Genomic DNA, 26,650 nt, shown 5'->3' on the forward strand with positions numbered 1-26,650 from the left:
TTCAAGGCCGAAATACGATAAGATTCCCTGTGGATGGCTTTAAATTTTAACTCGGAATTTCATCACAAGACCTATCAGCAGTTCTAACATGATCTATTTGTCACTAAGTAAGCAGTATAGGAGAACAATATCTAATTGGATTAATCTGGAAGTTCTCATAAAATATAGCAACAAATAAACTTGATTAATTTACTGAATTATAAATAATCCTCACCAGTCGGTTTAACGATCCCAAAACTTTTCAAGGGTTTCCATGTGTTACTTGGCGTTGCTTGTGATAGATGGAAACCTTTTAACATCTCTAATGGGTCAACACATAAGATTAGATGATGGGCATGAAGCGTTACCGAAAGACCTTACACGTTTGCAAAAAAATGCGGGCAAAGTAAATGTTTGTTGATGAAATCAAGTGATCATTTCAGATCACGTTAACACCCCTCCCCACCTGATTTTGGCCTGAAACCCAAATATCCGTTCTGAGAGGCATCCAACCAATCAATTTGTGTCAAACCAATCAAATGAGTGCCAAAGATTCAAAAGAACAACCAATTCAAGGCATGTGGCATGTGTTTATAGGAAAAATGAGGGAAAAGGATGAAAATCTTTAATTTTTCAACAATGCTATTAAATTTTGTTGAAAATAATTATTGAATTCCCTGCTACAGACTCTTATCTCTTTCTGTGAAATTCTAATAAATTTTTTTTGGAATTTAACAAAGAATTCAACAGCATTATCAAGTTTATATATACACATATAAAAATGGAAATTCGCAAATATTTCAACAATTAAAGCTGGAATTACAATTATAGAATATATTCGTCATCGAAATGCGTTTACAACCGCAAATGTAATATAAATTTAATTGCATTTAAGGTCCGACTGTTGCAATTATCCTATCTGGTATTAACCATAAATGCCGTTATGTGGCCATAAAAAAAATTATGCGGTAACTACAAATAAACATTTCGGCAGTAAAATAATCAAATAATAACCGTGTTGCAAATAAATGCAAATATAAATGGATATGCAGACAAACACACACATGTAACTATATATAAAATGTTTATTTTAACGGTTTTCTTATATGTGGTTGCTTGTGACTACAAAAACAGCCCACAATCTGCGATTTCATAAATGCCATGTTGTGTCTAGAGACAGTTCGATAACACGCGTTCAACTTGCCCCTCTCCTCTAAAATATTTTCAACATGTGTGGCACATATTTACATACATAGCTCGTATTTACTTGCAAGTTGCTGCCTATGTGTCTTTCGGCGGCCAATTGTGGGTGATGAAAGCTGGTTTGTGAAGTGTTTAATTGCCTAAACTAATGAGCTGCCGCTGAAATACATGGGTACTTCTACCACACACACACACACATAAATAGATACATACATATGTACCGACTTGTAGACACGTTATGGTATGTATGCTGTGGTCTTTGTCCTTTGTAATTGCCTAATTGTTTAACGGTTTTCTGCATTTCAACATTAATATGTAACTTAATTAATGAAAATGTTTTTGGTGGCAAATAAATTTTGTTAGAGCCAAATATAATTGGTTACACGAGCCGACTGGTGTCTGACGGTGAATATGCATAAATATTTGTGGTATGTTGCCAGATGCTTTCTTGAATATTACTTGCCGCAGATGTGTCAATTACAAAACACACAACTAATTTTCGTTATTATCTTTTCGCATATATGGAAAAAGTGAGAGACGAAGAGTTATTATTATAATTATTTTGTAGATTGGCCCAGCTGTTAGGTTAGGTTGGGAGACTGAACCTGCGTTTTTTCCTATCTATGAATTTAGACGACCGTCACGTATCCAAAAAACTCTTAGAATGATTCACAAAGTCTGTTAATAAGAATGCCAGCCGGTTCGTAGAGTTTGCCACAGTTATGCCTATCGAAATGCTTCGATCTTAATCTAGCGAAAGCGGAGAAGAAGGTGTGTGACTTCACCTCATCTTCCTTCATAATTCTTCGAAAGCTATTGGTCAATGTCCAGTTAGCCCTCATATGATTGCGGGAGGGATTGCCAAGGTTCTTGGTGGAACAGAGCAATTCGAGCGCTCCAGTCCTAGTCAGTTGGATCTTGCAACCGCACCAGTGCTGGTTGTTGTCCAGCATTTATCGATATCACTCGAGGTCTGGTTGTCCAATGTGACTAGGGTGACCTCTTTTGCTAACTTAGCGGATTTGCAGATTCCGGCAATTCCGCTATGACCGGGCACCCAAAGAGGTCGAATATCGAAGTAGCTTGAAGCTAATACTAAAGAGGTCACTCCTTTACTAACTTTGAGCTTACCGCCATCAAACTGAAAGCCTGTCTTGCCGCTGTGGTGTTGGAGTGAATGCACAACTCTATGAAGGAGGCAGCACTTCGAAGCAGTACATCTACTGCTACTTTGATGGTAGCCAACTCTGCTTGAAAGCTGCTATAATGGTCAGGTACTACAAAGTAAAGGTAGTCCCAGTCATAGTTTACAATATTATTTTTTCTCGAACACATTTGTGAAAGAACTGCTTTTGCTTAATACTCGCTCACTATACTTTTATGATAGTAATATTCTTACTTTATGAGTAATTAACAAAATTGTGAAACTAATATTAAGCTTTAGCTTTACTAAGCTAAGCTTTACTGCAACTTTGTCTTTATTTTGTGATGGTCGAAATTTCAAATAAATATTTTCATCAAAATAAGCTGAATTTACTTAAAGCTGTAATCAAATACAATATTATGTTCTCATCTCAACACCAACAGAGTATTTTTGTTGTATTATGATTAAAGTTAGCAGATTAGCAAACTTAAACACCATTATGTAAGTATCTATGCACGAGCAGAAAGTCCCTTAGCAAATACTATCTAACTGAGCGTAAACTCATTCGACTTGGTAACTTTGCAAATACTTATGAAAATGATTGATGAGTATTAGTGTTTACAGCAAGTATACCAACTGCTCAAGGATAACAATATATTTTGATTACATATTTATGTTTGTATTTCAAGTTTCTCTAAATATTGAAGTAATTTGTAACGGCACTCAATTTATGTGATTAAGTTTAGTGAAGGCAGACGGTACAGACTGTGGAAGTGGAGATTTATATGAGCATAGTATATATAGTTATAGCATTTGCGGATTTTGTTGATTAAAAACGAAGATGGATGGATAAGATGGATTAATGGCTTGCAAAAAATTGTAACAAAACTATTGGCAAGAAGTAACAGCTTAAGTCCATGTGTATTCATTTTAACTACATGAGTTTAGAGTTAAATTTTTCTTTTCAAAAATTTTATATTTTACTAGCAGACTGCTCCGGCTTTGCACGGGTTTAAACAAACATTTCAAAAGTTTTAAGTTTTTATGCACTTATACACACTTTCCCACACATATGTATGTACTTTTCCGTTTCTAGTGTGGGTACATTTTAAAAAAGTAAAATGAGGAAAATTCGAACATGAAATTATATTTTATTTACAATGAGCTAAAACTTGATAACGACCTCTAATCTTTGATGTTCATGCTCAGAATTCGACGACTTAGTGCGAGCTTGTATATTTCTAATATTTTTTTTCAAGCCGCAGGTGTTAAAGGTGTTCTCTGAAATTAGTTGGATAATTTCTCTTATCTCATTTAAAAAGGTGCCAAGATATTAAATATATTCTATAGAAGTAAATAAAAAATCTATAGAAATATCTCGACAGCAGCGACATCTACCTTTTCGCCAGTACATTCGACTGTGCTACTCTAGTGAAGCTTCTAGATTATCTATGATATTGATTATTAATTATATTATTTTTTATTAATATTGATAATATTTTAACGATTTCTGCAAAAATTTGCAAATATTTATTAAGTTGAAGAATATTGTTTTGGCTTGAATGTGATATTAAGAATTTTCATTTTTTTAAGTATTCCGTAAATTTATATGTATATATAGTAAATAATAATATATTTATAATACTTTTTTATTGAATTTTTTTTTAATTTATTACACAAACGAGTAAATTTAATATAACCACCATAAAGTTTAGGTTGGTAGTATGTATATTAATATCATCGTTCACCAACTTTCGCTAAATTCTGGGAAAAAGTTTCAGCTTGTAATCAATTCCTCATCAACAAACTTGTTTAAATAGATATTATTAATATTTATTCAGATACATTACTATAATATTTGCTCAAAACTAAACAAACTAATTCTGGAAACACAAATGCGAGTACAACACTGTGTAAAGGTGTAGCCTGAAGTCTTGTTGAAATCACTTGTTGTTTGCTGTCGTTTCCTAAAATTTTGCGGTTTGCGCTTGACATGATGATATTAAATACAATAACCTCTTTGTCTAAATGTTTACACATTTTATATACATATAAACAGCTACCTACTCAAAACTAAGCATAAATGTGATGAAGACACACTTGGAGTATAGTAAATGCAGCACTTGATTTGACAGGCTCAAGAATGATGGAGAGTATTATATAAATGTTGGCAAAAAAAATAATAAAACTCAAAATAATAGCATATATTGGTTTTAGTAAATTATTCACTACTAAAACTATTCTAGTTTTCCCACAAACCTGTTACTGACAGCTCACATGCCATAACTGTCAAAAAAGTCCTTTAGTACAATTTAAATTAAGTTAATTAATTTAGGTTAGGTGAAACTTTAGAACAGCACATACTCAACAGCGCTCCGTACTATATTTATACATTTCTTTTTCCATTCATTTCAGCAAAAACTTTAGAACTACTCGGTGACAGTTGACAACACACTCGAACGGAACGCAATAAAAACAACCAGCGTCCAACGCTCGCGGGCACGGTGACACCAGGCAAAAAGGCAAAGCAAATAGAGAAAATACAAATCAAGCACAAAATCAATAACTGTCAACTATGGATGTGGGAAAATATTTGGGTTTACTGGCGCTGATGCTGCTCTCGCTGTTGGCGCTCTACAGCAGTCCGGTGGAGGCGTGCAGTTGCATGCCCGCCCATCCGCAGAAACACTTTTGCGAAGCTGATTATGGTAAGTGGTGTGAAGAGTTGGTGTGCGTACCTCTAAGTAGACTTAGCCACTGTGACGGACTGACAGCACGAGAAGATACATGACACGTGACCCCCTTAGGCAGGAAGACTCGCTCTGTAAATATTACTGTAGCAAAATGTAGAGTATAGTAAATAAAGGAAGGAAGCTGCTTGTGGCTTCGTTGGGCAGAAATAATACTGTAAAAGTAAGCGCTGTGCTCGGACAAATTATATTATCTCATGATAGTCGCTGTAGAAGAGTGGAAGTACGGTGCTCTGACTTAGAAGTGGTGTCGAGATGGCAATTTGTTTCGTTTGTACGAGTGCAGTTTTATAAGACAGTGGTGTTCTATAGTTCATTGATAGACTTTAAACTATGGGCTAACCATATTTTCTTTTAGAGAATAAACAGAGTTCTTTAGAAATTGTGATCGCCAAATACAAAAGATTTCCAGTCAAAAGGAGTTTTAATTTGGGATGAAAGAGATTATAAGATATTAGAATCCAAAATGGGGCTCACTCAATGATAATTAAATTTTCTGTGAAGATTTGAAATTAGTCGTTAGGAATCTTTTGATGAAACATTTTAGGGAATCCCTAGTAAAGTATAACCCAAGGCCCTACCGGGTTACCCACCGCACTTGCCAGAATATTACTGTAGCTGCCAATACCTGCGCTCGGCTCATGGAATCTCTGATAGCATCCCTCAAGGATTTCCCATGCCTCCCTTCTCCCAAGAAGGATCAAGCAACAACATATTTCCAAATTAGATCTTCAAAAGTTCTTAAATTGTCCGGTAATAAAGACTCCAGAAACTATAGTCTTCCTAAAAAAAATCATAATTTTCGAAGAAAATGTTTGGAGAATTTATATTATTTATATAATATATCAGTCACTGACTTCTAAAACGGCCCTTGTATATTAAGAATACTTGTAAATGTCAATGCTTAGCAGCGTTAAGACAGTTAGCCTGCGGATTCGTTACGGTAAAATAATTTTCCCTATTTCCTCAAGCACTTATAACCATTTTCATAACATTCTGTAGAAAAAATAAAATAAATTGTATGAGCTGTGCTTGGATGCGCAAGAAAAGTCAAAGGTTAGAAGCGCTGTCATTAATGGGCCGGCTTCTACAAGAAATCAGCAAATATCTATGCGGATTGCTACTTTTGAAATAGACACTGCTTGTCGCTACACTTATTCATTTCTTTCTACTTGTAGTTACTTCCGACCTGTTGCGCTGGGGAAATTTACTAGCATAGCTTTGTGCTTATTATGTATTTTCTTTTACATTTTTATCGCTAAAGTAATGGGAGGGTAGGTACATGGCGTATACTTGATGTGCGATGAAAATTCAAGATATTCTTTAGCTAGCAGCCTCCAGTTCGTAACTAGAAATTATTATTATTAAATTGAATTCTTTAGTTTTAGTCTAATTCATAACTAGTTCAGTAAAATGCATTAGTTGTGGGAATAAACGATGCCATTTCCAAGTAAGGGGTTAAATTCAAGCATATTGATTCTTTGTTTCATGCATACCTCATTATGTCTTATAAACCTTCAATTACATATTTTCACATTTATTTTACAGTTGTCATAATCCGCGTAATGCGCAAATCCTACAATTTGGTGCAAGACAACGTCGCCTACAAAGTGCAAGTCAAGAAGTCATACAAGGTGAGTGAGCACATAATAATTGAGCCATTCGAGTATAATAATAATATTTCTTAAATTTTCTACACAGATGAACGATGCCGGTCACAAGCTATTGAAGCATGGTCGCATTGTAACACCCAATTCCGATGCGATGTGTGGCGTTAATCTGGACATAGGCAAACTGTATGTGATTGCCGGTCGTGGTCCGTATTTGAACAGTTGCAGTTATGTTAAGGAATATCTGAAAATGTCGGTGATTGAGAGACGTGGCTTTGCCGGGGCATATCGCAAGGGTTGTAATTGCTCGGTGAGTATGAGAAGAAATTTGGGTTAAATTTCGCAATGAATTTAGAATTTTATTATATGAGGAATTTTCAAAAGATTTTTAAGCGATTCTCAACTAATTTTTATATCATGAGAGAAAAAAATATAATGTCTCCATTCTTTCTTGCAGGTGCAACCCTGTTTCGGCAACAGCTGCTTAAGGGAACACCAGTCGGCAGACTCATGCAAATGGTCACCGTTCGCTAAGTGTGAAACCGATTATAGCGCCTGTATACCCTCACATTACCGCACACCCGAAGGCATCGTCACCAAGTGCCACTGGCGAAGAACGCCGGCATACAAGAAATGCATGTCCGACCCATGAATTACATAATATATGCATATACACTAGATATGTACGTATATACATATATGTAAATCGAGGCAGTAAAGGAATTAAGCGAAATCAGCAAGAAATAATTTGTAACTACAGTGGGTTGAAGAGAGTTACATGAATAATTGCTGCTAGTTCTTCGTAGTTAAGCTGTATTTTACGTAAAAATTACTTATTTAATGTTAACATGTTGCATAACATACACTCAAATTCTTATGTGCTATGTATGATTTGTAGTTGTACACATTTCCATTTTTACATTTACAAACACAATTAATTAGTTTCATAACCCCACTTAATTAATTAAAATTATTTTTTATTTATTTTTTTTTTATTTTTTTAATATCCCATAATATATTTTAAGTTCACATTTTCGCACGGAAATTTCGATTTTATTTTTCACATCTTCTCACTTCTACTTATATTCGGTGTTTCTTCACTTAATTAGAGCTTTAATTGTATGTACATAAATATATTATTAACTGTTATTTGTATTTATTGTAATAAAGCCACAAATAATAATTGTTTATATGTGTAAAAATATTCGGAAAATTTTTATTTTATTGAAAATAAATTTCGAGAGAAGTCAAAAGTTACTTACCAAATCCCTAGCATTGGGGAAGAATGTCTGCTCGATCAGTGGAAAAGCGTCGCGACCCAAGCGACGTTGCAATTGCAGCAAGTGAGCGAATACCCAAGGTTTGTCCTAGAAAACATAAGAAAAATAAAATAAAATTAATCAGAAAGTTTTTTTAAATAAATATGTGTATAAAAATGTATCCTTCCGCAACACTTAGTACGCACCTGAAATTGATAAATCGAATGCAACGAATTAATGCTGGGCACACCGCCATATTTGAGCCCGATAATGGTCGAGCGATAGTCATTGGAACCGTCACGTGGTGGTTGACGTATCAGCACAAAGTCTGGTCGGAATGAGCGTGCCACCTGTTGGGAGAGCGAAAGCAGTTAGGAATATATATATGGAAATAAATAAAAATTGTTGTTGTTAAAAATTGACTACATTTTGCTTTGATGTGCGTGTGAGCCTAATGGGTCCCTGCTGAAAATCCATTCAAAGCAGTTATGTAATGTAAATCGTTTAATATGTTGATAAAAAATACAATTAAGCCTGCACACGTGACCAATTAAATGTGATGTTGTTCACAGAAGGATTACTTTGAGAATTTAAATAAAGTTAATGGTTTTTCATAGAAATGTATGTTACATAAAATATTTAGTATTGTAGGAGCTTTTAGTATTGTTTGAAACATTTTTTTTTTGAATGTATCTTCTAATGAGCAGAAAACGTTAATCGAACAATTAAACAGGTTTTGGATTATTAAATAACTAACTCTTAAGTTGGGTTTGGTTCTACATTCAATATAGATATTTATTTAAAACACCAAATAGACTGATGGGGTTAAAATTAAGTTGGTAATTGAGGCAATTAAGTTTCTAATTAAATAAGCTGTTTATACACACTCAATTTAGCTCTGACTCAATTAGGATTTGTCAGCTATTTGGAATGATTTAAGTCTTTACAATTATATTATATAATATTTGTCGGCTCTACAGTGCAGTTAGAAAGGTTTTGGAGAATATAGCAGAACATAGGGATTCGTTTTATTATCGATCAAGACATTTTATTTAAAACACAAGACCAAACCAGAACAGACAAACAGTGTTAATATTAATTTCTGAGTTGAGGCAATTAAGTTTCTAATTAAGTATCCTGTACACACTCTACTTACACACTCAATTTAGCTTTGGTCCAACTAGCACTTGCCTACAATTTTAAACGACTCTAGTATCTAAAATCACATTTGTCGGTTTTCAGAAAAAATTTGAAGTCGGTTAGTTTTTCAATGCTCTACATTGATGCCACTTAACTAGAATAATTTGCGTTGTTCCATTTTAGACAATCGTATATGACTGTTATATAGAACAAATCGCATAATTATACGAATTTTTTATTTGTATGAATTTTCATTATATGGCAACTCCAAACTTTTTAAAAACTTTAAACCGTATTAGCATGATAGCTATATGGCATTAACTCGTTCTAAAAATAATCTTGAAAAACATTGATGAGGAGGAATAAATAATTGAAATAAAATTTCTGCTAACTCTTAATGATATACACAATTTGATTCGCCTTCTCTCTAGAATTCTGAAGATATCCTACACTCATTAAGAGTATTATTACTAGTGAACTTCTTTACTATACAAACACAAATATAAAGAAATTTTTCAATAAAAATGTTTACCCAAGTGCCGTCAAAGAAGTGTGAAGAACTAATTAGTGCTAAAAGAGTCCACATACAGATTTATATGCATTCACTCATTGTAATATGTCGTAAGCACGCATGTTTATAAACAAATGATTTTATGTCGCAGAACACTTGCTTCCGAGCAGACGCACTCAAGCACAGCTCGCCAGGGGCCTATTATGCAAACACGCATACATTTCTAAATAATTCATAAATGGCGGCGACCTTCACAGTCGATGTGGCAGTGAGTTCACAGAAGAAAAAACACTTGCAAGCCTAATTGCCGATAAGGCTGACACGCATACCGTTGCATGAACAAATAGCTAAGCAAAATAATAAAACTTTGTTATAATGTGCACAGGATATGCTATAATCCCAGTCAGCAAATTGCTCATGATTCATGTTTCGAATTCAGGATTCACAGAAATGCCTCTTGTGAAGATCACTTTAAAATAACTCTGACCAATTACTCCTTGCACCAATACTATATACCAATATTGAGTTCTTTAATGTTGAGAAGTTGAAGTCATAGGGTTTTACGTTAGTCGGAGGAACTTACGCTCTTTTGGATAAGTTTGGTTCTGGATACTGAAATGAGTCTGTGTCTTAAGCAATCCCTAGTCTTGATCTGTCGTATGCTACCCTGATGAAAGTTATGTTAACTGTCGCAAAGCTTGCAATATTTACTTATTCAAAATTTACCATTAATCATTCAATATTCAAAATGTTATCCTAATCCTAAATATATTGAAATGCGACCAGTCTAATTCAATTCAATTCGAGTTCGAGTCTAATAAAAAAAGCCTTATACAGTTCATTGCTGATTATCTTTCTAGCTAGAAAAGAACTCAAAAATTACTTGCCCTCAGCAAGGTTCATATAGCCCCAGTTGCAGAAGATTTCACGCAGAGGGAATATATGCGATTAGACCAACAATTCTACATATGCTATTTGCTGGTAGAAATCTAAATCATCTAAACACTTTATCCTAGACAGTCCAAATTTTGATAGACTGACGTCAATATTTTGGATGATATTTCAACCGATCGAATTGGCTGGAGTCGAAATTATCTGCCTCAAAACAGTTGTCATAAAAGTGGTTAGTCAATACGAGATAGTCTCTTGATACATACTTAGATTTTTTTGGAATAAAAAAATATGATTTCATTGTTCCAAGTGGGATGCCGTGATCTTTGTAGGGATCAATTCTGAAACCCAACATAACCTATTAATAACAGCTACTCCATTTCACCATATTGCAATTTCAAGTTCTGTGCAAAAACAAATTACTCTCGCAATGAGTATCTTATCCAAATTTTGGGTAAGAATTTTCTGCCTAAAGCTTATGAAGCCTTATGAAGTTCATGGTACAGATTATATATTATATTTCAACAAACAAAGAAGATTATATTTAAAACCATCTTAAATAGTATATAACCATGTAAATGTGTCGAGAAAATATCAAATCTAATTATTTGATATAGATCTATAGAAAAATATACTTTAAGTAAGACTTGATTCGAACCCAGAAGCCTAGCTGCTAATTCCACAGTTAACGTACTCGGTTATTATCACTTAGTCCCTGGTCCATTGCTACCTTTTATTTATTGCATTCGTGGTCTTGAATTCTTCGAACCCGCCTTAATATTGCTGTACCGGATTTATGGTAGCTCATGCAAAATGAAAATAAATGCGCTTGAGTGGTTTCACTGCAACGAGGAGCATCATAATGAAACTAAAGTCAAAGTGCAAACCAAGTTCAAAAAGGCGCAGACTAGGCTGAGTGGACGAGATCCACAAATATGTGTTAAAACATAATGAATATGTGTTCAACATACATATGTGTGTGCGAGTACACGGCATGACTGATGCGGCAACATTTACTCAACTTGGTCAACAGGGAGCAATTAAAAAGCGGCACACACACTTCTGCCTGCTCATATGTTGCATGCGTTGATAAGCGGCATAACGGTTTAAATCAAAGTTTATAGTTCAGTTACTCACCCTAGTGCCGCCACGGTAGACAGCCATGGAAATAATGGGTCCAGTTTCGGCGCTGGCAGTAAGCGAAATGTCCTGTAAGCACATACAAATATACATTAAATTACATAATAAGTGTGGCAGTAGGCGGAGAACGAACGAACGTACGGAATGTCGTTGCAAGTGGCAAGCGCCTGGAGTATTGAGGTGTGAAAGCGCAATTAGTCGTACAACGCATACATTAAACGCCTTGTTAAATATATAATGAGCAAGGTCAAAGGTGAAAGTGCGAACATAACAAAATTTGTAAAAAAAAAATAAAACAACAAAAAATAGAATTTATGTAACGGTGAAACTAAACAGGTCCGTCTAAAATGCAGCCTGACACACCTTTTAACAGTTATTTTACTTGCTCTCCACTGTCGCTCGCCACACGCTTGCTGCAACTCTACTACTCACCCGGAACTCAGCTTGCTCCACACGTATATCAAAATCGCCATGTAGCCGTTTGCCGCGGAAATACTTCGACCAGTCGGTGTTTTGGTCGTCGAGTACGAGCAACGTGAAGTACTTGTCCTTGTTGAAGGTTGGCGCTCGTGTGGCACTCTGCACCGCAGCACCTATATTCGCATATGCATTTTTAATGAGACTTCATTAGTAGTGATTAAAATGGTGGTTGCTAGCAAATAACGGTGTTTTTAAATTTACGCGAAAAATTGTGAGAGTTTTATGCGATTACAAAACTTTTAATGAGCGCAAAAGTTTTGACATTTTAATATCTGCACGACAACAACAGGAGTATGGGTACGGTTATGATGGGAAAGTAGCTAATTTCATTAACAGTTAGTAAACTAGTTAATGGCGTTGAGTAAGCATAGTTACCTAGTTGTTGTGAAAATGCAAGAGCGCATGGGAGCACTCTCAAAGTGCTTACGAAGAATTAATTATAGAATGTATAGATTTATACATTTTTTATGTACGGAAAGTGCTTGGGCGAAGGCAAAAAGATAGTTTACACTTGTGCACCTGTTTTTTATTTACTGTCAGGACAACAGCAACTTTAACAAACTTTCCTTGTTAACCTCTCTTTCTTAAATTCTTTACTAGATATTTCTGATTGATATGTATTGTTTTTTTGTTGAATATATAGTAAGAATGATAGAAGCAAGAAGGTGACACTCAAAGTTATTAAAAGAACTAACTGTAAAGCTTTGATAGTAATTGTGAACAAAGCGACCTACTCTCATGACGTCACAAATCAATGTACTTATCTGTTAACCGCAGTTCAAAGGATACAACAGGACAAAAATGTCACTGTTTAATAGAGCTCTCGTTATATAGGTTATTGAGTATAACTCTTTTTCAAACACAAATGTTCAACCATTTACTGTTGCTAAAGGTTTCGTATGTGGATGTTGTACCTCACGATATTTTAGTTATATCGAAAACTAGAATATTCGAAAGGTCTGTCAAAGAAATGACATTTTTGGGATGTAAGACTTCAATGACTGTTCGTCGAGATTGATTACTGTTATGAAGCGAATCGTACAACAAAAGTGGTAACGAAATGGTGAAAGGTAATCTGCAACCGATTAAGTATAAAATCGAATTTACCAAAACATGACTTAAACTTCAGTGTACTTTTAAATATTAAATTGATTTTCTTGTCGTTTGCATTATAAAAACGAGTAATAGATGCCGCTTTGTAAGAATTTAATAGAACATCTCGCAGTCGTTTCATAGTATAGTTCTCGTAGTTGAATTATTTAATATTATTAAGATAACACACAATTTCACCAATATCTTCAATATAAAGTCCACTCGAATAACGAAAATCTCAATATATAGTACATGGAGTTGGAATAATTCTTGGACCGATTTAAACTATTATTGCAAACACGTTTCATTATATCCAAGACTTAATTTTGCTAAGATATCTCACATATTAAACGATATATGCGGTATAAAGTCAACCGGAAGTTTGAAAACCCCTAACATTAGGTATATGACAGCAGGGGAAGGTAATTACCTTATTTCCCCCCCCCCCTTTTTAGCGCAGAGAAAAATGTTTTTTAAACAAATATTCCCGCTGATTTTGTATAGAATATATGAAATATTTACCGATAATTTCGGTAAAAAGTCAGCCACCGGCACTAAGGTCATTATGCTCAATTCTGAAGCATTGGAAAAAGCAGTATTGAAAATAGCAAAGTTTTATTCTAATATCTATACTATGATGCTTGTTTAAAATATTGTAAAGGGCACGAATCAGATGGAATGTAAAATTCTGTTTTAAGGGATTTCCTATTTTGAAACTGTAATGTCAACTGATCCAGCAGTGGATGGTGTATATATCAATGAATCTTAATTCAACAAAATTTAACAAGAGCCATATCCTTGATTCAGCATCTACGATGAAAATAATTCCAGCCCTTCGATTCAACGTAAAGTAAATTGTTGGTGAACAACTTATTTTTCCGTTATCAACTCAGAATACAATACAAAACATAAGACAGTTAAGTGCTCCGTATTAAATTGCTCTATTAAGGATTGAATTATTTCAATTCCGTGCCAGTTGGTGGTAGAAGACACTTAGGAAGACGTCCGTTACGCTTTAGAGGCGAAAAATGGACGTTCCTTCACCAATGTTTCGATCAGAGTTTTATACAATATAGGGTTGAGTTTATCAAGACCTATCGATTGTCTGGGATATATTAGTTACATTAGTTGGATATATTAACTACAATTGGAAATATAGGATTAAGCATGGGAGGACCTATGACTGGTGAGCACAGAAGTAAACACTTGTAATCTAATTTATCGCATCGGCCCAGGGGGTCATTTAAACCAAGAAATGATAATTTACCCAAACGTCAAACTTATGCGCTCAACAAAAATCACGTATAATATTTGCATTAATAAATATATGAAATTGATAAATGTCAAAATTAGTTTACCCAAAATGGAAGCGCCTTGATCACGTGCTGCTCCCGTCAAACTCTGCACACGTTGTAGCAAGCTCTCGCGCGACTTCGCCGGGCTGGTTGGGGCGCTAACGCCGCGCGGTGGTGCTGGTGCCGCCGTCTTGCCACCACCGAAACTCAGCGACAACTCCGGACCGCCGGGAGCACCGGCAGCGCCAGTGCCGGCTGCCGGAACGCCCGGTGCTGGCGGTGGTGGCATAACCGGTGGACCGCCACTGCTAATTGGCGGCTTCGTTGGCTGATCCTGAATGGGCCGCGCAGCAGGCGGCAGTTGACTGGGGTCGACATCGTCATGCTCGGAAGATAGGTCTCCCGAGCTAAATCTGTTTTTTTTGTTGTTGTGGCAAAATATTTTCGTTTTGGGTGTATGTGTGTGAGTTTGAGTGTGTAATGTATGTAAATGTTTTGGTGATTGTAGCGGTGGCGGTGGTGGAGTGGCAAGTATTTACATAGCGTTGATTGAGTTTTTTATTATTTTGTTTTTCATTTTCATGTATAGTGATTTAATAGAAAAATAAATACAAAGACGGAATGAAAGAAGAAAACGGAGAGAACATATGAAATTTTAAATTAGTGCTAATCACTGCTTGCGCAGACGGCCTAAGCGCGCCTGCTTAGGATTTTTAAGGCTTTTACCTTCTCTTCAGGAAATTAACATTGGAAGTAAAGCTTGATTTGAACGATGAGAAATTCAGGGTGCTGGTTTTAGGCTCCTGCAGCGCATTTACGCCGAATAGGGGAACGCGTGTAAGAGAAATAGATAAAATTTGTATTTTTAATCTGGTATTCTGAATGGTGCTTTTACTGTTATTTTGTATAACGTCTATATTCTTAAACAAACAAACTATGATATTTACTCATATTCATTAATGCATGAGCTTAGATATATAATTTCATCAAATATGCATTTAATTTTCTCAACACAAAAACGCGCTTTTGGCAAATAGTGTAAGCAAGGCATTGTAAATTCGTATACAAAAGCACAAAAAAGCTCTGTTTCATTGCATTTTCATATTAAAATTAAATAAATCATAATATTTTGCTTAAAGCACAAACATTGCTTAGACATATAATTGCAAATTATAAACTAATTTGATTTAGGTGCAATACATTTATTTGTTGTGTTGATTATTATCATTGCGCTAAGACCTTATTTGCCTAGCGAGTAATTTATGTGCGCTAAACTGGGGCATAAATCGAGATTAACTATACATTCTAACTCTTTACTATGTTTCTATGTATTATATACTATATATACCTATTGCAGACAAATAAACGGTCCATGAACTGGTTCTCTATGAGCTAGTTAATTCAAATTAAATTTCGGTATTTTGTGTGCGATTATACGCAGCTCACTACTGCCAACGAAGGTTATGTAAGCTGACTATTTGCGCGTTTATTTATCGCTGTTGCGGCTGACAGAGATTTCGAGACACTTTTAATTACACCTATTAAAGTAAATGAATAAATACGAATTTTCATTTACTAAAAGCTAAATATTTGTTTTCATTACCTCTTCCTACCTTTTAAAATCACTTGCCTATAAAATTATTGAAAGTTTGTTCTCAAAAAACTATGACAAAAGATTTTCTTGATATCAGCTACAATAATGACTAGCGTTCCAAAAGCTGAACAATTTTAATGAGAAAATCTCTTAGTTCTCCGATACTTTAGAAGGGTGAATTAAAAAGGAAATGTAGATTATTTCTGTATGTTGAATTATTCAACAACTACATCCGGTAATTAATAATAATTGTTTTTAAAATACTTTTGCCAAAATCTTTCGATTTTGGAGTCTAACTTAGAAAATCGGAGAATACACTTTTTTAAATTCTGTCTCAATCTCCAGGAAAAGTATAGTTTATTCCAATATCCAGAAAAAAGTCGATTTTGCCGTAGTGTTATAATTGTTTATATCTCATGTCTGCTAGTAGATAAATCTACTGATATAACAAGTATATATGTGGAACTGGTTATAATTACGAGAGGTATTCAATAGTCTATTTTTTGTCACCGACCTGAAACATAAGTATGTTGGCCTTCAAGAAGTAGAAAAACTGAAGTAGTAACATGAGCTCTTTTGCTGCATTTTCTATTACTTCTTCCTGCCCCTCGAATGGTATACCATTATTTCGACTTGTTCTTGTCAATTGTCTGACAATGGCTGGAGAACATGTTGCTTTTTCAATATAAGCCTATGAAAAGATATCAAAACTATTCATATCTGAAAATCTACTAAAAGGACAACAAATGTCACAAGGTGCGTTATCATGTTGAAGTCATACTGTTTGAATTTTTTTGGAAAAATGGTGCAAACGTCAACTCAAACAGTCACATTTCGTCATGATATGGTGTTTCATAGTTGCCGAAAGGATTTTTAGTTTCCCGAACAGGAAAAATTTGCTTATTAATGTCAACAGATAGATCAAAACGAGCTATAACGGGTTACTAGTTGGGAGACTATATGTTCAACATATTTTTGAAAACTAAGAGAAAACAGAAGTTCTCTTATCCTACTAAAATATTAGAAAATAGAATAGTAATCAGCTGCACCACTAACTATTCTATTGATATGAATTACAACACAGGACCATATTTTTTGACACTTAATGAACATAATTTTTGAAAATCTAAAATGGGGAAAACATCAACTCAAAATTTTTTCCACCTTTGCATAATCCTGAAAACAGTATACTAATATTATTACTGAAATTTCTTTCTAATATAATTACAGTAAAAAAATAAAAATGTTATAAAATTAGAAATCGCCCAGTAATTAATTAAATTATTGTTACTTCGTAATTTAATTAAATTTGATTCATTAGCACTGTTCAACAAGCTAAAATAGTACAAAAAGGGATGACAGGGCGTATGATGAACATATTAGTTGAAGGCTTTTTTGTCAAAACTTATTATATTTGTTTACAGTTATTTGTAAAAAAAATGTTTTCCCCTTTTAACTAAGCAATACGCGTGGTAGTATTATCTCTATCACTGCCTTACAAATAGTCAGCTTATACAATTGTATGTATGAAAATAAATTCTATAGACACCCACACAACATTTTCTTTTTCTTAAGCTTTCAACCTATTCATATGCACACTCAATTATCTAACTAGTCTATAAATACCATAAACTTTTCACTTCAAATGAAACCTTTGCTCTGAAAGATGGTAAAAATCGTAAAAAGCTGGTTGGTTGCTTATGGCAGCTTTCTCAGAAGCAACCATTTTATTTTAGCCTTCTAAAATTTCATATGCCTTCAAAGTTGGATTAGTAAAATTCTTTATAAACAATTTTAATTACATAATAATTATATATTTATAAATACTTTTGCTGGTAGATGAGGACAAAATATGGTAATGAGCGTTATATAATACACAGAGAGTGAGGAAGACAGAGATAGCGAGAGAATGATGTACTGGAAATTGAAGTGAAAGTGATAGTGAGGGAGTTTCATGAAACTGATGGGGGTGAACATTTACGCAATTACACTACCTTTTCTATTTAATTTTATTTTTTTTGTTTTGTTTTTTGTTTAATTTTACCTTTTCTGTGACGTTGGAATCGAAATTTGCTTGCATCACTGCTACTTTGCATAAAAAGTAAATAAGTAAAAACATAAATGTGCATGCTCACAAAGTGCAGCAAAATAATGTAATTATAACTAAAGTGAAAGCTTTCAGCCATTAAAATAATGTTTTTTACACGAAAGCAAATGACAAAAAGTTCGTAATGAGCGCTTGCACAGAAATGAGAAGAAGGTGAGACACACAAAAGCAAAAATGAAAGTTCTGTAGGCACGTACATAAGTAATCAAAAGTTGCGCTTTCACGCACAAGAAATCAGTAGAAAAATTATCGATACAAGAAATTATGAAGTGTAATATTTATTATTTTATGTTGAGACGTGCGAACTCGGCGTATTTTTCGAACTATTGCTAAGATGTCTTTTATAAAAGAACAAGAAAACCTGACGCCTGTGACATTTCTACAATTCTAACACCGTATTCAATCATCACACAATTAAGCCAAACGCGCGTGCAATGCTTGCGCAACAGCATCACTTCGCTACAATAACAACAATCAGCATTTGTGTTGCTTGAAAAGAAATGGAAAAATATATGATTCTTGTCTTTCATCCTTAGAGACATTGAGTAGAGGTCATTGGTGGCGTTTAAGAGCCGTTAGGCTGTGACACAAGCGCATCAATTATGGTCTCAACGACAAGCAGACACGAACGCGCAAACACTGTACTGATAAAACTGTACATGTGCCTCTCACATTTAAACTGTTTTACGACTAAGCATTTTTGTGGCTGTTGCCTGTCTTTCACTCGCAGCGGGCGGTCGTCCTTGTTAGTCAGTCAGTCAGGTGGCAGTGTGGTTGACGTGACTGAAATGCGCAAATATTGCTTGGAAGCGCAATAAATAACTGTAGGCGGTGTGTTTGTTGTTGTTTTACTGCATGCAATGGAAAATCAATTTTCTTTGAGTATACATTTAGGCGGAAAATATATTACCGCGGCAGTAAACGGTGACAATTTCAATTCATGAAATATGTGGCTATTTTTGTATGTCTTATTAGAGAAAATTAGTTGAAATAAATATCGGTGAGAAAGACGGATTAGCCAACGAAAGTTATTTGAGATCTATGTAACTGGAAGGGAGCCCAATTTATTTAGGGACAAGGACTACCAAATTGACAGCCTTTCTCAAAAATATTGCGGACATGTTTTCCGTAGCTACAATAGCAAAAACATTACGTAATACTATAGATGAGCGAATTCTTCAAATATATGTAATTTTTCTATTCCGACGGAATAACCTGTGGTAAACATTTTTTCAAGATAATACCTACTATTTTCAAACGGAAGAAGAGATAGGAAGAAATACAAGAGCTTGAGATGCTGGAATATGTCCCGAGAATTCTATCGGAAGATTACCCGCCTAAGTAGAGGCTTTAAACCTAAACCTAGTTCCTACAAAGGCAATCAAGACAATACGGTGACAGATGCCTGAAGCATACTAAGAATATTGACGGAGCATTTCTTGAGCTTACTGAACAGTTACAGCAATGCTATTGATAACGGGAAAGTAGAACACGGTTCCACAGACGTTGTCGTACCACCTTCCGACCGACACGAAGTTCAAATAACAATTGATAGACTTAAAAACTACAAAGTCGCTGGCACCGACGGACGAGCGCTACAAACACGACAGCGTGGAACTTATATTGCGCATTCATCAACACCTCTGCCAAAAATGGGTGGAAGAACACATGCCCAACGACTGCAACGACTGGAACCTGAATGTGCTTTACCTTATATATACGTATTGAGCGTTACCACCAACTCCATCAGAATAGGGAAGGTTTGTCCGAGCCGTTCGATACCAAACAAGGTTTTAGATAAGGAAATCACCTGTCATGCGATTTCTTTAATCTAATACTTGAGAAGTTAATTCGCGATGTAGAGTATAACTGTACTGGTACTATTTTTTCAAGAGTCAGTAGTAGGCCGCAACAACATGGTCGTATAATCAAACCAAAGATCTTATTCATTGGGAGACCACGTCACTATCGACAGTAATAACTTCGAGGTAATGAAAGAGTTCGTCCATCTAGGATCCAGTATAAACAACAACAAAGACGTCAGCCTCGAAATAAATCGGAAAATCATTTTTAGAAAAAAGGTGCTATAGCACTAATTAACGTGCTGAATGTATGCTACGACCTATAATCGGTTGTTGATGGTTCTAAAATCTATTCGAATTCATAAGGAACAATCTTGATTATTCGTGTGAAGAATCTGGAAGAGTTTAAGGCTTTACGCGAAAGGTTAATTGAGAATAGCACAAAAGGGACCAATCTTAATTCAACTTTCATCAGATTTCATTCTATGGCAAGAAAAGTCTAAAATATTCCACGAGTTCGAAAATAAGTTCCAACGACTTTTTATAGCTATGAGAACGACTTCAGAAATTTTCTATAAATTGTCTTGTAGCACGCGTTAATCGTTTGTTTAGTGGCATAACGCCGACTAAATAAATCAACAAAAAGCTCATCTAAGAATTTGTGAAGATGCGTTAATGAACTTAACTCTGAAAATTCGAAGAACGTATGCCCTCGGCAATGTACTATATACAATTAGAGAGATCAGTCTAGACTGAATAAGACCACCCTAAATGAAACTTGATTGAGGGCCATTGACTAGGTCTGCTCGAATTTTAAGGAGTTCGGTCTAAGAAAGCAGAAAGTCATATTTCTGAAGCCGTTCCTATTTGAAGCCAGGTAACCGATGTTCACAATTATCCATTTAAATGGAACTAAATAAATAATAATGGCTATAAAAGATGAAAATAAAAAATATTTAAGAAAAACTTACGCACAAACAAGAAATCAAATAAAAGTAAAATAAATAGTTCTACAGCTGATAGTTGACTTCGTGCAAGCGTTGATGTGCAAGTGCAAATGGTCGATGAAAGGTGAAAGGTGATTGTGCAAGTGCGTATAAATATTTTATATAAATATACATACATTTAGAGATATACATATATGCAGATGTACAGTTATGTGTGAATGTGTGTGTTTAAATAAATATTATTTTAAGGCTTACCGGTGGCGGGGCGCAGTATCGCCCACACCCAGCAGTTGCTATAGCGCTAATATTGGCAGAAAACTGCGAGTTAACCGAACAGTGCTGCGCTGTTCAGTTCGAGACGCTTTGCACACGTGCGCTCAACTGTCTCGCTGTCTGTCGGTGTTCAACTGTACCTTAACCAGAGCTAAATGCCTTAATAGGCGTGAGCGCTTATACCGTTGTTAAACGCTACGGATACACAGGAAGTTGGCAAATTGAGCACACAAAAGTGTTTTATTAAATAGGATTTCCACACGGCGGTTGTTGTTGCTGCTGCGGCGCGCTTACTTGTCCGTCGTCGTTGAGTGCTGAGTCGTTGAAATGCCTGACAGTCACGCCCAAATGCTGCAAGAAAATGAAATTCAATTAGAATGGTGAAGTAAGTGGTATTGTCTTTGGAATAATAAACTTTTATTTCTTAAACACACTTTTCTTTAAAGGATAATGGCGTGAGCAATAGGATTAAATTTAATTTTAAATGTAGTGTGCTAATATTTTAATGGGTGAAAACTTTAAAATATAGATTCTTGACAAATTGGTATAATCCAGGGTAGAGGCTTTTTAATTTTTCAATAATAAAAATTTAAAAAATATGTTTATTTAGTATCCAGTAAAATTTTCATTTATTCACAGGTGCTTAGAAAATTTTCTGGATATTTAATGATACTGTGCACTGCTGCTGAAAGTATTCCTTTGGTAGTCCCAATGGTTTTCCTATTGACGAAATATAGACTAATAATACCAAATTCCATTTGATGAGGAAACCTGTTTCCTAGAACATTTATACCGATGTTTCTAAACAATCCCCTCAGCATTGTATACCCTTACGAAGCTAAAACACAGCTACCAAACGATACGTAGGTAGTTTGTCACTAAAATTAATATTCGTACATTCTTTTTATGCACTTTGCCGTTCTTGTGCCTCTGGAGAGAAGGGAGCTATTGATTATATACAAATGTTTGGATAAGAGTTCTTCCACACAAAGGACCAAATCATTTTTTCCTATACCAAGGGTACATTTATCATGAATACTGTGAAAATTGATTTAAATATCCATTTCAGGATATATAAATTTATATATAGATATATATATATATAATAGGTTGATAACCACAGATGTATCAGTAAAAGATAAAAGACTGTCCCGACAAGTCATTGTATCAAGGTATTAGAAGTATATTTGATATATAAGATTATTGAATCAAACACACAACTCGTATAAAACAGTTAAACTGGTATAATCAATTATAGATATTTTGGAATTGAATTTAATTTGGAAAAAAGTTTTGTTGGTTTTATGTACATTTATCCTAAAAAACTGAGCTCAAGAAGAGCAAGCGTAGAAATCTTGGTAACTAACGATTTCTTTAAAGCAGTTCTACACTTTTTCTACCAATTGTCAGTAGAAACTGAAAGAAGGGTGTTCAGAAGTTAAGTTCTTGCTTAGCCAATACTCGTCCAATGCCTTTCAATTGTGATCGATGACTATAACTAATGTAGATTACAATAAAGCATCACTCGATATTTCATATATGCTTGTTTTTGAAAATAATTTATGTCCACTGAGGCAGCTTCAAACTGAAACTTATTGTGGTAAATAATTCTTTGATTGAGAACTGAGGTGTTTTCAAAAGATAACGGAAATTTTCGTTAAAAAAATTTATTAATTCGTCTACATTAATGTTGTCACCATTAAAATAGTCGCTGTTCAATATTAAGCACTTCTACCAACGCTTTATCCAATCGTCGAAACACTTCTCAGGCTCGATTTTTGAAATAGCTCTTGTCTCTCAGCATTTTTCTCTTATGCTTGTAAAACAATGGCCCTTTATTTTTGGAAATAGGAAAAAGTCACACGAAGTCTCTTCTGGCTGGGACATCACTATAGTATTGTTTTTTGCCAAGAAGTCACGAACAAGCAAGGAAGTACTTCAGGGGCATGTAATTAAGAAATAATTTTGACAATTAGACCCTTCAAACTTTACAACTCCCGTTATTTTTTGAACTCACAAGATTTCTTAAGGCAAATCAAATATTGACTGAGAAGTATATTCCAAGACTCAAATAAATACACCCAGAAAATAAATGTCTAACAAATTCCTTTTTCAATAATATGTACCATTAAAAGCTTTGTGGTTTCAGCTTATTTTAATACATATTAAACAACTCAAAACGAAGTGCAATTCTAACATAAACTAAATTTTGATTTAAGACTCCAAAATATTACTCATACGCAGCGTGCAACTAAAAAGGCAGTTCATTGTCTTTAAATAAAATGTAATGTTGTCTCCACAAAAAGGAATTTTATATTTTATTAACTTAACTCATAAAGCCAATTATGTTATTTTTCACACATTTTCGGGTGATATATAAACACGCTAATGCTATTACGCTAAACGCCTTGTAAAATGTTACATTCAAACCGGTACTGAAAGGTAATACCTAAATAAATACTTACAAGAGTACATGTACATACACATGCAAGCAACAATTATGTTTTCACACATATAAACATAAAGGCCATACAAAATATGTGCCTAAAGCAAGTTGTAACATTCAACAGAAGCGTGTATGTGCGTGTGTTTGAACACATGAAATATTTGTTTCCTCTTTGTGGAAAATACACAATATCGTCCCTTTTTATGTTGCAGCGGCGGCGCTCTTTTGTTGGCATGTAACACTGCTTTTATGACATAAATGGCAAAGTACACACTTCGGGATACAAATATTTTTAAAGCCAGTTAAAAGGCTGTGTATGCAAGTATGTGTACAGTTCCGCAACAAAAAAAGCCACTCAACAGGAAGGACTCTCTACAAACAATGTGTACAAAATGTTGCAACATGTGTATTGTCACCGCTTGCCTGTTAGATAAACAAACGCCCTTCAGTCACTGGCGTTTACAATTTTTTTGAAATTGTATCAGATAAACGACTGTCATATTAAGTTAGTTTGCTAGCGAGTCTTTTACCTATTTTTTAGATTTTAAAAACAAATAAATATTTATGTTTGGTTCGCCAAAGGTTTCGCGTTCATTTTAATAACTACTCCAGTCACGGAAACACGAATTGTTAACATTTATGCACATTCTATAAGGTGTTCTATAAGGTGTTGGTGAGATTAAAAGCTGTGAATTGCAATTGGGTGGATGGCAAGGAGGTGTGATTAATTTGCAATTAGGGTTCTAACAAATTGCCGTGCACGAAGGTATATTTATGTATAATGATCTCTAATTAAGTGTGAAAAGAAATTCTTTTTAGCAATTAGTTGATTGGTGGGTTGAGAGAGATATACTCTATATTCGGAAGATTCTTACTCAGGTCTTAAATGTAAATTATCAGCGATAAGTCCTACCCTAATAAAGATATATGTTGTTTTCATAAAGAATCGCAATGATTTTAATATATTTTCCGTCATTTTTTTTGTTTGGAGAATCCATTTTATAGAAAAATTATATTTAAACGGATTAAAGCATTCAGAGCAGACACTTTAAAAATCTCTTATGGTTCGACCCAACAGATAATAAGCTATGCTTTGGAGACTTTTATCAAACTAATATTAAAAGATCCCAAAGATTGAGGTCGTTGAGAAATATTCTGGGATTTAAATATAACCTTGGCATACCCGTATTGACTTTAAAGGATCACATTTTGTAGTTGATGATAAATATTTGCAAACCAAAACCAAGATTTATTTCTTTTATTTAATTCTTCCAAACGAATATATATTACATTCAATCTCTTGCTGAAAAAAATAATACGAATTGCAGAGCTAAATAGAGAAGGTACAATCTCTGACAATTTATTTGACAAAAAAAGCAGAGTCCTATAAATATTCTTAAGAAATTTCTCGCAGAGTTTAAAAATACTAATACAAAAATATACAAACGTTGTTTATTTAAAATTGCCAACTGCAATAAATATTAATCACCAACAATTTCCCTCCAACAAATCAAATTCATAACTTTTAATTAATTTCATAGCAAACCCCTCCTACAACTTATCGTACTTATAACTTTTAATTTCCGCCTTAAGCAAATTTGATTGACAAAAAAATTAATTTATGCGCAGCCGAAGATAATTATCTCTCACAAGCAGTAGAAACCCAGCGACTCACCTTCAACTGCCTGCTGGCAAAGTAAGCCAATCAACTACGTCGGATATGCCTTTATGCTGACTTACCTTAAATATTATTCGCCTTCATCTTAACGCTGGCTGCCATCAGCGCGTATCATGGCACATTCATAAATGAAATTACGCGGAAGTGAAACGATTTCGAATTTCCATGCTAGTAATATTTACATATATATATATATTTACATACATATGTATTTATATATATATTTCATGGCAACCTTCGATTCTACAATCTGCTCAACTGACTGTTCATTAGCCGTTTGTGCGCATCGTCAAAGGGATTTCTGCCATAAATACCCATAATATCGCTATCACCAAACATATAATAATATTCCCACGTATGTGTTTGCCTTTGTGGCGGCATGTAGGTAAGTATCAGTTGATTCAAAGGAATGTTTTTTTGGACTTGTTTACTGTATTCAAGATGTGGGTAAGGCAACACAATGTTATCAATTTTTAACGCAATATTGTCAGTAGCTGGGTGTTGCACAGTGTTTGAGAATTTAAAAAAATTGTTTTAAATAAAAATGCGATTTAATTTCATCCTAAATGTAGGCCTCGTTAGACATAAAAAAATATGATGGATATAAAAATGTGTTGCCTACCTTTTGGCGCTTTATTAAATAATTTATTCAAGTCATATACCTCAACCAACAATTATGAATGCAATTCAGTAAAAAAGGTAAAGTTCAGTGAAGAATCCCTTCATATAAAGGGTGTGGTGTTTATTGTTCTGCCCCCAGATAGATACCCTTCTCTCTCATGCACTGAACTCAATACTAACTATTTTTTCACAAGAGGGTTAAGATGAATTCCTTAATTTTTACATTTTTAAACACTGTACCTCATATTCAATTCCGAGTGTTTTACTTTTAACCTTTCTCACCTTCTGTGTACCACCTTTTATCCACTATCTTTCTCTGCCAGCAAACATTATTATTTGTTATTGTTGCTACGTCAGCAAAAGTGAAAGTGAAACTGTCGTCTAGAATGCTTTCAAAAGCTTCAGGCTAAGTCTACATAAATAAACTGTTATACATATGTATGTACATATGCACATAGACCTTAACACCTTTCTTGTATTTACACCTGCTTGTGTGCTTTGAAAGTATTTCTTTTTATTTTCGACCTTTTCCTTAGCCAATTTCGCTCGAATGTGTTTATTAGCATTATCGCTTTTCTTATCTTTCGTTATCTAAAATTTAACATAGTCTATGACATTTAAGGTCGACTTTTGTAAGCTCGATTTCACCAAGTCGTTTCTATTTCATATGGAAGCTTATCTTGCATCC

At 34.4% G+C, this 26,650-nt stretch overlaps 2 protein-coding genes across 2 annotated transcripts in view; one reads left to right on the plus strand and one right to left on the minus strand.

Moving 5' to 3' along the window:
* The window catches only part of Timp (tissue inhibitor of metalloproteinase), a 44,980-nt gene extending 37,422 nt beyond the window's left edge, over window positions 1–7,558 (plus strand). Inside the window, exons 3-6 of the mRNA XM_011187547.3 lie at window positions 4,742–5,034; window positions 6,625–6,710; window positions 6,778–6,996; window positions 7,144–7,558. Coding sequence (XP_011185849.1) covers window positions 4,902–5,034; window positions 6,625–6,710; window positions 6,778–6,996; window positions 7,144–7,338 — 633 coding nt within the window. The 5' untranslated portion in view covers window positions 4,742–4,901 and the 3' untranslated portion in view covers window positions 7,339–7,558. The remainder of the gene's footprint in view (window positions 1–4,741; window positions 5,035–6,624; window positions 6,711–6,777; window positions 6,997–7,143) is intronic.
* The window catches only part of LOC105214238 (synapsin), a 112,804-nt gene that overhangs the window by 65,498 nt on the left and 20,656 nt on the right, over window positions 1–26,650 (minus strand). The window contains 8 exon segments of the mRNA XM_054226576.1: window positions 7,949–8,053; window positions 8,152–8,295; window positions 11,625–11,696; window positions 12,060–12,220; window positions 14,558–14,907; window positions 15,221–15,297; window positions 18,133–18,173; window positions 21,200–21,568. Of these exon segments, the coding sequence (XP_054082551.1) occupies window positions 7,949–8,053; window positions 8,152–8,295; window positions 11,625–11,696; window positions 12,060–12,220; window positions 14,558–14,907; window positions 15,221–15,297; window positions 18,133–18,168 (945 nt within the window). The 5' untranslated portion in view covers window positions 18,169–18,173; window positions 21,200–21,568.

The sequence above is a fragment of the Zeugodacus cucurbitae genome, chromosome 2 (assembly GCF_028554725.1).
Source record: "Zeugodacus cucurbitae isolate PBARC_wt_2022May chromosome 2, idZeuCucr1.2, whole genome shotgun sequence".
Classification (NCBI taxonomy): Eukaryota; Metazoa; Arthropoda; class Insecta; order Diptera; family Tephritidae; genus Zeugodacus; species Zeugodacus cucurbitae.